Here is an 11,762-nt window from a genome sequence, read left to right on the forward strand (position 1 = left end):
AGTGGCATGCAAAACCTACCGGCCTTGGTTATGGTCTCCGAAGCAGTCCTTCCTTACAAGAGGCACTTGCTGGTTGTCACCTGCTGTCCTGCACACAAGGCATATGGTGGGAATCAGTATATACATGACATGGTGAATGCTACCTTCCCTCCTAAACATATGGCCATAGATGGTGTATATTGCTCCACTCTACATATGACTCTGAGAGAAATTCACATACATGACCATGTGTGCTCTTCACAAGCACAGGGATATTGAAGGCTCACATTGAATTAGTGGCGTAGCATAAGCCCCTACAGTCCCCATGGTGTGAGGGGACCCCTGAGCTCGGGGGAGGGAGGCCCTCAGCAAACGTGAGATATGGTGATTAAGGGAGGTGGGGGCTCCCTGTACTTTGTAAGGGGGGCCTCACGTTTTGTTAAGGCACTGCATTGAATGCTATGGAGAATTTGATTTGTATATGGAATTACCAGTGGTTCAAATTCTTGGCCTCTTCTTGTGCTCATGGTCTTAGTCCATCTTTTATGTTCTTTCAGGAATCACTTGCTTGATCAGTATCTACGGAACTCACCATAACCCTGCCGTCTGGCCAGACCCCGAGGTATGAATTACATTTCAGTGTTTCAACATAGCATCACCACGGCCCTTTAACGCAAAAAGGAATTCTTCCCTTGTTGAAACATTAACATTTTATTGCCAATCAAAGAACAGGTTCTTATAGTTTCATACTGTACAGTGTATTGGGTACTTTTGCCCTAGTGAGATGAGCAGAAAACCTCATTGAAGGGCCTAGAGTGAGCGGCAGGTTTATCATCTCACCCCAACTCCTGTGGCCCCCTCCCCTCTGAGATATCGCCACTCATAGGGGATGCAAATATATGGGGCACCTATGTTCTCTCTTCATAGTCCTAGTTCCTATTCCAAGACTTTAAAAGTCAACAATGGGCACTTCCGCAACTCAGGAGCGTACCCATGACCAGGCCGAGGGCCAGAGAGAATTCATAATTCAAGCAGCAGCTGTTGGGACGATGTGGACTCAACAGTTGTAGTTCTGATTGAGTGGGACACTGCCAAAGGCTAGGCAAAGCACACCAACCTGTACACAACAGCCAAAGACTAGGCAAAACAGACCAACCTGCACAAAACAGCCAAAGACTAGGCAAAAGAGAACAGCATGTACAAAACAGCAAAAGACTAGGCAAAACAGACCAACCTGCACAAAACAGCCAAGGACTAGGCAAAAGAGACCAGCCTGTACAAAACAGCCAAAGACTAGGCAAAACAGAGCAACCAGTACAAAACAGCCAAAGACTAGGCAAAACAGCCAAAGACTAGGCGAAACAGACCACCCTGCACAAAACAGCCAAAGACAAGGCAAAACAGACCAACCGGCACAAACCAGCCAAAGACTAGGCAAAACAGACCAACCTGCACAAAACAGCCAAAGACTAGGCAAAAGAGAACAGCATGTACAAAACAGCCAAAGACTAGGCAAAACAGACCAACCTGCACAAAACAGCCAAAGACTAGGCAAAAGAGACCAACCTGCACAAAACAGCCAAAGACTAGGCAAAACAGACCAACCCGTACAAACCAGTCAAAGACTAGGAAAAAGAGGCCAACCTGCACAAAACAGCCAAAGACTAGGCAAAAGAGACCAGCCTGTACAAAACAGCCAAAGACTAGGCAAAACAGACCAGCCTCTACAAAACAGCCAAAGACTAGGAAAAAGAGACAAACCTGCACAAAACAGCCAAAGACTAGGCAAAAGAGACCAACCTGCACAAAACAGCCAAAGACTAGGCAAAACAGACCAACCTGTACAAAAGAGCCAAAGACTAGACAAAACAAACCAACCTGTACAAAAGAGCCAAAGACTAGGCAAAAGAGACCAACCAGTACAAAACACAATTTTTTGTTGTTGTTGTTCTATGTAGTGCAAATCAGACCTGCCACAGTTAGCAGCATGGTATACATAAGAAACTGAGGGGCATATTATCAAGGACGGCGTTAAAAATTACCGCCGGTTTAGCAGCAGAAAACTGCAGCTAAAGCGGCGATAATGGGCTTGATAATATGCCCTTGTGAATTTCAATAGAAGCCCCTGTTCTGGTGAGAACATGGGCTTCTATTGGAATTCTCAAGGGCATATTATCGTGCCCATTATCGCTGCTTTAGCGGCAATTTTCTGCCGCTAAACCGGCGATAATTTTAACGCCATCCTTGATAATATGCCCCTGAAATGGTACACATTAAGGTCAATATGTCTTTGGCTAGTGCGCTGTAAGTAGAGGGCAAGAATATATAGACGATAAGTAAAAAGTTAACTCCTAGGGTAGCTTGTTTTGCATTAGTAGTATAGCGAGAGGCATTCATATTGCACTCCGTAGTGCAACTCTAAGAGAGAGAGAAATTTGGTACAAATATTTTTATTGTCTTCTTATTGAACCAAATATTGTCATTATCTCGCATGTTTTTCTCAAATGGATTATGTCGTCATCCACTAGCCATCATGACCACTTCTGGGTCACCCCGGCGTGGGAGAGTCCTATGTAATGTTTAAATGAGCCTGACTCGTGGTAGGTATTCAGGATACAGTGTTATGGTTTGGGGGTGGACTCCTAATACTCCGCCTACTCGTTTTAAAATATGAATTTATACAAATTAACCAAGTAGTGCTGCACCGCTGCGTGTGCTGTCGACACACGTTTACATGAACTAACAGTTTATAACAAGTGCACAGACTTGGATGCAGTGTTAATTTGGGCATGAAAATGAACATGATCCAAATATAGTGTCTTGTGTAAAACGCTTTGATTTTTCATTTATGTTAAGTTATGTATCTAAGGAATCTATGACATAAAGTTGTTGTCTGGAACAATTATGTGCTACTAACTTTATGGTACCTAACATAATAAAAAAGTACTAATAGAAGTACTAAAAAATACAGATTGAATAAATGCAAGTATCAACATGAAGTAAATAGTAGAGTGTGTTATATTGTGATAAACAACAACAAAAATTTGATTGTGAACAGTGCGCCCCGCATCCAAGTCTGTGCACTGGTTATAAACTGTTAGCTATTCAGGATACCCACAGTTTATATATTTATATACTGCTAATTTGCACGAATCGTATGTACACAGTCAGTGGTTATTGTGAATCTCTGGATTGGACCAGGCCTTCTCTGGACTCTTTTGTACAAACCTGATCTATTGTCACATGCGGCCAGTCAGTCTTTTAGAAGGAAGAATGACAGGTTCTGATTTCGACACTTGAAGTTACTAGTACCGTGGGTATTTTTAATTGTCAGAGGCAGAATTACCGCATATTCCACGTTACCCCAGAGGGTGCATTTATCATAATTACTACTCCTGATTCGCATGGGATCTTTCCATTTTTCACCCGTTTCCCACCTGAAAATGTCACCAGTTTTTATGCTGGTGAAATATCTGGGGTGGTAAGGCCTACAGTAAGAGTCCAGTTTTACTGCATGGATTGTAGTCCAGACTTAGCCAGTAATGTCCCAAATGGAGAATGTCACCAAACTCAGAATGTGCGTATTCTATGTGTACCTGACTCATCCACTAGCGGCCAGACAGGAAGTACTGCCAAACTTTGTTGGGAAGTACCACCAAACTCTAATTGTGGACCTCAGCTTGAGCCTTTTCTTCTCCTCTCTGGTTTGTAAATCAGGCATAACAGGTTGACAGAGGTGAGCAGTACACAGCTGTCACATCACTGGAAAAGTCAGGCCCACACAATGGTGAACATAGACCCTACAGTAAATCACATCCAATAGCTTTAAAAAAAACAAATCTAGTGCAAACTTCTCAAAAGAGGTCCCTAAACAATAAAAACATACCACTGCGTTTTCTAGACTAAAACAATATTAAATTGTTGACTTCTGTGGACCCCCACTTAATCATTGCGGGAATCGGAGAACTCCGCTGAGTCATTACTGGAAGCCGGAAATAAGCAAATTCGACAATTTGAACTTCAAACATATAGGGAAAAATTAAAAAACGAGCATTTCTTGATTAAATATATTATCTAGTCCACAAATATAATACATTGAAATAGTAATTTTATTTGGAAGGTTGGAGCTTTTCTAAATTCAGTTGAGGCTGCCCCTCATCAATACATTGTTTTGTTTGCTGTACTTGTGCTACTACCAGAAAGTCATCTGAGGATATAAACTTAATTTTTAGCCTCCAATTTCCGATTCCATCACAGTTATTTATATATACTTTATAAATCCATTATTATTTAATCTTCTAAGCAGTCGTGGACACCCTGAGTGGGGTTCACAGAGGCTCAGTGGTCCCACTGCTTGGTCTAGTCTGTCTCTATCAGTACTTCACTCTTGGTCGTCTTTTTATTTTGTTTTCCTCTTCATTACTTCAGATATTTTATGTTGTAATAAACGACTTTATGTTTGCCTCAACAATACTTAAATGAAATCTGTCTTCTTACCAGGTTTACAACCCACACCGCTTCAATCCTGAGAATTCTAAGGACCGATCACCTCACGCATTTATTCCTTTCTCCTCCGGGCCAAGGTGAATATCCTGATTCTGAAAGTAATGATAGTCTCTACTTTGATCATATCTGTGGGCAAATCTTCAAACTTAATTAGACTGAGGTGGTTGGATGTGTTTGGAGACAGACTTGCCTAACTGTGCAGAATACTCAATTTGTGAATTTCAGATTTGAGAATCAAGAATATTTTGATATGAATTCTTTGGAGATGGAGTCGTTTTGATTTTTTGAGTAACTTTGCGTAGGGTATTAAACGTTGTTGAGTGTTTGAATCCCAATAACATTCCAAAAGAGCTACTTTGGCTTGTAAAATTCTCGAAAAATGTAAGGTTCATACATTTTTGTATGGAGTAGAATGTGATCATCCATGATTCTTGAGAAATGAAGGCTTTATTACCTTGTGACAGGAGTTGCGGAGTACACTGGCATTTGTGGATGATTCGGAGTGTAAGAGATTCTGCAGGGATGTGTGCTTCATGGAGCCTAGAGTAAAGTCACATGAAGCACCTGGGCATTTTCCTAAAATTGTTTTGTTTTTCCTCTGGATTTCCAAAGGAACTGCATCGGGCAGAACTTTGCCATGTCAGAGATGAAGATAGTGCTGGCGCTTACTCTGCTGAGGTTCAAGGTGATGCCAGATGACAGCAAGACAGTGCGGCGGAAGCCAGAGCTGATCCTGCGGGCGGAGGATGGACTCTGGCTTAAGCTGGAAGCCCTCAGGACCTGACCTTGAAGATCTACAACGCTCTCCTTGTAGTGCCTTCTGAAAATCATCCAGTGAGCTATTGAAGGACAAATATGATTAAACTGAGATATATTCAGATCATTGTTTCCAGCAAACCTCTACTCACCCTAGACCTCTGATGTATCTGAGATGACAACGAAGAATATTTGCTGCTACAACCCCTCCCCTCTGCTCCTCAAAGCCCAGCTTCTCTCGCTGTCTCTATCCTCTTGACATTTGCATTCAGATGAGAAGTCTAACCTAACCCTCCATTGACAAGGCTGCACAGCAATCTGGCTATTGCAGGTGGCCCGGTATAGTCCTCTGGCCCTCCAGGACCAACACCCACAGTACATGTAAATTCTCAGGTTTTTGCTTTTTGATATGAATTTCTTCCCAGTAGATCCTACACGTGTGGGGGTTGTGGGGCTTGTGCCAGGCAACAAGCAGTGCTCATCATATCTCCACCAACACACTTGGTAAAACATTTGTAAGAGTTTGTTGGGAGACGTTAAGCATCTAAGGTGGGAGGCGGTGGGAAACATGCATGAGTAACAGATATCACACTCAGTGCTTAATTTGTAAAATAGAAAGTGCCGGTGCCCAAAGCTTTTTCTCAGAATCCCACAGCTGGTGCTGACAAATATCGGAATTGATGAATGCCAAAGCTGCAAAGTCTTTATTTTACCCCCGGCACCTTTCCTCCACCACCCCATATTCCTTGCCCTTTTATTCACTCGTACAGGCTCTTTCCCATTACTGCTTTCTCCTTTGTAGCTGTTTTTCGATTTTTTTTTCTTCTTCCTTTAGTGTTTTTAGGTCTCGCCTGACCCAGCGCATGCGCTGTTCTGGCGAGACATTTAGTAGGTGGGTTTTGAAAGTGCTACCCACATTTTTGTGCTGGCTACAAGCTTCAGTGCACGATGGCGTGCACACGCACAGCTGCTCCTCGCATTCCCCCCGCCCTTCTCGCCCAGCCATCTGCCTTTCCTGCGCCAGCCTTCAGCACCATGCCCCTCCCCCCACTGCTGCGCGCGCATCCCTAGCGTGCTTTAGCGCGTCATCGCGATCACTTTCGCTTTATGAGTGATCGCGATGACTTTCGCGCACACACACCATTCGCGTTTTCTCTCCGGTTCTCCTTTTATCTTGTTTATTACGCCTGTTGTCTGTCACCTTCTCTCTTTAGCATTTACACTGTTCATTTTCTCTACACCTCTTTCTATCTTAATATTTTATTTTTCCTTACGTCTATTATTTCCTTTTCATGTTTTACTGCTAATCTATTTTCCTCGCACTTCATTTTCTGCCCGCTCCCCCACCCTCTTCACTTCCCTCTCTGACCAGCACTTTTCCCATCTCCGCGCCTTACCTCCTCAGCCCGCACGCAGCCCCGGGCTCCCACCTCTGGCAGATCTTATCTTTGGGTCTGCGCACCACAATAGGGAAACCCAACTTTAAAGGCAGGACTTCAGGGAGGCTGAGACAGAGATTGCTCATCAACTAAATCGCATAATGTAGTCAACAACGCACCCCGCCACCCAACACTGTTAGCCTTTTGAAGCAACCTTGGTGACATCTGTTGTATCCATTACAGGGATACACTTGTTGTTCCACATGGCAGGAGCAAACCTGTGCTACATGGGGAGGGTAGTGGCAGGAACGAAAGCATTAAAATACACAGTTTCAAACCTCAGCGGTTCCGTGGAGGTTTGTCCCCTCCTAGCTGCAACCGAAAATCCACCACTCAATACTTAACAACTAAATTCTCTTTAATCTGTTGGGCAATGGCATCAAATATATCTGCCTCTGTTGCGCACTGCTCGAAAGGTGATCTGGCGGGGGCTCAGCAGTGCAAATACCCAGCCCAACATACATCTCTCCTTCCCCGGCACTTTTCCTCCCCACGTGAGTTACCTTGGTGAGACAAGTTAGCTCACAGGCTCCTTGGACTTCTGAGGTCACTTCCGGGGTGTGGTGGGCAGCGGCAAGGCGAGTCTATCTATACTTGAGCTGACCGGCTTCCTCTTCTTCGGTATGTTGGCTGGTTTGTTTCGTTCTCTGAAAGCTGCTGGGCAACGGCATCAAATGAAGTGCTCACGCCCCAAGCATTCCGACCTCGACAGCAGCAAATGTGATTTAGGACAGAGGGGACACAAACCGCCAGCTCATTGTTTTAGGTCTTGCAGTTTTACCACTTTTTAACGAAAACAGCTTTGCTCTTTGAGACTCCACGCAGCAAATAAAATATTGGTTTATATGACAATTTCTCAGGTTCAGTAATCATTTTTTTCTCATAACTGCCAGCTTAGGTTACTTTATCCCCGCAACGAACAACATATTCAAATTTCTGCTGAGTATACCAGAGCTGTTCATTAAATTTTTCTCCTCTAACACCGGGAAGATGCGTGTCTGGTTGCGTTTAGCCTTATTAACTGTGTTGAAGGATCACTGAGTCAGCACATTAAATGGCTGCTATGGAATCGCATGCAAATATATGCAACCATACAGATGAAAGCTACTGAAAGGAAATAAATAACGCAATCCTCGTCTTTGCTGGGTTCGTTAAGCGCAACCGTACTGTAATGTTAAACTTGCCTAGCGTAGTACATTGATTTAGCCCACTCCAGAAAGCTAACTGCGCAGCTTAAAGCATATAGCATTCATGAATCATGAGCTCAGAATAATACATTACATATATATAAAAACAGCTGTTAAGACGTGTACCTATCGGGCTCAGCATATTTGTCCTCCCCATCAGGGTGGAAAAAAAAATCTTAACTCTGCAGCAATGGCACCCTTCACTGTCTTTGATGTATCTTCGAAGAGAATCGTTTTAGTTCTTTCACAGACTCATCATTTCAGAACTGAGCATTTTTCATTATTATATGCAACAAAACCATAGTTGTTGCTTATTTATCTTATGCAACTAACAACCATTGACAAAGCCAATAGTTGTATCTGCTATTATAGCAGAGTGCTGCTTGGTGGAGCAATTGCGAAACTCCTCGTTTTCACCTGCATTTTTATTTTAAATCTTAATTTTTTTTTTTTAAATACAAGTTTATCTATGTTGGGGCAATTGTCATGAAATTAAATGTGTTTTTAGTCAACGAAGCCCTGAGCACTTTACACAATCTGCAAAACTAATCATTTTCAAAAAATCTGCATTCTTATCTTTGAATCTTGGCATCTTTAAAAAATTTGCTTCATCTATTTTGGAGGCATTGTGAGGGAAGTGAATGTGGTTTTAGTTCTATGGGGAAAACAAAGCGCTAAACACTTTGGCCACACAGTCCTAATCATAGAGTTGCCTTGGGTGGTTGGTGCTCTAGTGGTGGGGACTACTCATTGTCAAAATACTTTATTTCGATCACACAGATCAACAAAGTAAACAAGAATTGGCATAACCAATAGGTCTCGCTTTTGGGACCTTGACGTCACATTGCAGGTGTTAGTTTGCTATTCCAGCCTGTGGTTCTGCGATGATAAGGGGCTGCCAGTATGCCGTTCCCGTTAAAGCACAATAAACATGCAGTTCTACACTTACAATGAGATCAAACAATCCCATCTCAGAGGGGGCTGCCTCATAAGGGTCGATAGATCTCCTCAGCCTTCTGTCAGCAGAGCCCTCGGTAAAACAATGGCTCCGTTTTGCGATTGCTCCAACAGTGAAGTGCGCTTCAGCTTAAGATGTTCAAAGCTAGAGCCGAGGTGCCGTGATTGTAACAAAATAAAACAAATAGGAAAAAATAGGGGCCGGACATTTTTTTCTTCTATTTATTTACTTTTGTTACAATGGCGGCACCCGTGCTTTAGCTTTAAACATCTTAAGCTAAAGCATGGGTGCAGCGATTAGTTCAAGAATTAAAGAAATAGAAAACAAGCATTGGCATAGCCAATAGGTCTCGCTTTTGGGACCTTCTAAGTGTTTAGCAATGCAACAGTTGATGTTGTTGCACCAAGGATATTGTGCTGCATAACTAAATATTTGTAAGGTCCCAAAAGCGAGACCTATTGGCTATGCCAATGCTTGTACTCTCTTGCTGTGGGTCAAAATCTGATAACGAAGGGTTTGTACTGGTCCCCAGAAATAATTGCCGGTGGGAATCACGTGCAACCACCTGCTCAAATTAAGCACTGTACACATACCCAGAAGAAGAGAGATGCCGCCCTCATGAACCGCCAGGGTAGGACACAGGGGACATTATACACCAGCCCCATGCTTTCCAGGGCCCTTTGTTCCTGCTGCATCTATAACTAGATTTCTAAAGCAAGTCTTAACCATTATGATTGATGTTGCAGTTAACATGGCTTACCACTAGATGGCCCCTGATTGTACAGGTGCCATGCTTCTCTCCACCCTCCCGACCTCAAGAGGTTACATTATTGTTATATTTAGAACAAAGCGCACACAGAGGCCTCGAATGAATTTTTGACACAGGCCTCACAACAACCTCTGCCAGGAGTATCGCTTAAAGAAGTAAAGCAAAGGCACTCTCTCTGGACCCATGACAAAGTAGATAAAACACAAATAACGATATGGGATAAATATACATTGCCAGACTATTAGAGAAAGTATTGTATTTCCCTAAAAATTAATAAACATGTATATAAAATGGCAACTGTGTATATGTACCTTACTTGTGTTTTTGTGTATCACGCAGCGACAATCCTGGATTTGCAAGGTTAAATAAAAATCTAAAATCAGGCTTCACGGAGAAGACAAATAGTTTGTAATGGTACATCTTTTCATCAAATATTTTAAAAAGCTGTATCTTTTAGGGTTCATGGCCACCAAGGGGTCCTTTATCACGCCTGACACCGACATCTGCCCCTTGTGTTTTTAACTAAGAGCATTGTTTGAGCAGTAGCTTTACCTGTGCTGCTATAAGAGCTTAAATAAGGTCTGCATTGGAAGTACTGTGTACCAAAAAGACAGGACTAAATGTTCCACACGTGACATTGGGACACATCGCAGGTGTGTGCAGGACTTCAGGCCGCAGCATACCAGAATATAACAAGGAGCCACTACTATCAAAACTTCACAATCCTAGGTTTAAAACCAAAAGACGCATTACAGGGTTTAATTTGTCTGCAAACTGTGAGATTTAAAGACTCATTACCTTGTAAAGTTTACAAGTTTGTGTATATTTATCTGTTGTGTAACAGGGAGATATTATCTGACTTTCATATTCTGTGGCTCCTATGTTCTAAGGTAGGGAAAGTGATTTGTGCTGCCCACTTAGCCACTTTAGAATGCCATGACAATTGTGCACAAGTCACATTCACACCATAAAACAACACAGTTCAGAGTTCCCTCCATCGGAGTGCAGCTGCCTCAGTCTTCGATCCCCCTGCCTCTTACCCAGCGTGTCACATATTCTTGTTACTGGCAGTTAATCTGCTATAAACTATTCTAGTTAATCAAACTATTTTTTTCTAGGTTTTCTGAATAATTTGCCTTCGCATTACTAATCCAAATGACTCCCATTTTCCTTATCAATCAGCTTCATTTGTTTCTTCACTGTGCTGCAGATCCCCAGGCATTTTTAGGTCTCGCCTGATCCAGCGCATGCGCTGGTCTGGCCGAGACATTTAGTGTACGGGTTTTGAAAGTGCTGCCACACGGCCTAGCGCTTGCGTTCACGTGAGCGTACACGCGCGCAGCCGGCAGCTTTCAGCCCGAGGCGCCATCTGGAGCTTTCACTCTTTCCGCCCGCGTCGCACGGCCAATGCTTGTTTTCCAAGCTTTGGCCGCGCGCGCGCACATCGCTCCCGCTTCTCCCCCTCCCCCACCACATATAGCGTCTTGCACGCGCGGCCAATGCTTGTATTTTTACTTATTGGTATTCCAAGACCAGGATATTTTAGTAGTTCACGGTTTGCTGCAGAGATTTAAAGGGAGTGTTTTCTCGGGAGACACCTCGTTTCAGGCTCTTCTGGCCATGCTTGGGTGGTCGTTACAATTCCTCTTCAAGCCTGGTGTGAACACATTTAGTACAGGCCGTTACCCCGGGTGACTCAGGCTGGAACAACTAGTCTCCCCAAAATTAATGACCGACCAACTCCCGGTGTACCTAGATTTGTAACAGCAGCAGAGCTGGTTAATTAATTGGAGGCGCTTCCAGAAACTTGGTAGTAACCACTGGTGCAGAAGCTGCAAGGCTGCAGAACCTAGCCGGCCTGTTGGAGCTTCCTGCGGCATACATCAATCTACTCAACGCCGCACACTTCCGAGTGGCGCATCAGCCCTCTCATGCGCCCACCCTAGAGTGCACTGCGGAGGGATGAGGGGGCGGACAAGCGAAATTTCCTGGCTGCCATCTCCCCGCCTGCAGAGCCCCCATTAATTATTGGCGTGTGCTCGCGCGTGCAGGTAGCTGTGCGCATGCGTGTGCTAAGTTATGAAAAGAGAAGTGGGTAAAGAAAGACCAAGGGCACAACATTTGCACTACTGCAAAAATTGAGAAAATTCACTTTTGGACCATTTTGC

General features: G+C 43.6%; 1 protein-coding gene across 13 annotated transcripts in view; it reads left to right on the top strand.

Annotated features, from left to right (window-relative positions):
* The window catches only part of LOC146856305 (ultra-long-chain fatty acid omega-hydroxylase-like), a 200,101-nt gene extending 190,214 nt beyond the window's left edge, over positions 1–9,887 (top strand). For all 13 annotated transcript variants that reach the window (XM_085654407.1, XM_085654411.1, XM_085654404.1 and 10 more), the window contains exons 11-13: positions 537–601; positions 4,480–4,562; positions 5,098–9,887. In XM_085654407.1, coding sequence (XP_085510533.1) covers positions 537–601; positions 4,480–4,562; positions 5,098–5,269 — 320 coding nt within the window. In that variant the 3' untranslated portion in view covers positions 5,270–9,887. The remainder of the gene's footprint in view (positions 1–536; positions 602–4,479; positions 4,563–5,097) is intronic.
* The last annotated feature ends 1,875 nt before the right edge of the window (positions 9,888–11,762 follow it).

Source organism: Triturus cristatus, chromosome 4_1 (genome assembly GCF_964204655.1).
Source record: "Triturus cristatus chromosome 4_1, aTriCri1.1, whole genome shotgun sequence".
Classification (NCBI taxonomy): domain Eukaryota; kingdom Metazoa; phylum Chordata; class Amphibia; order Caudata; family Salamandridae; genus Triturus; species Triturus cristatus.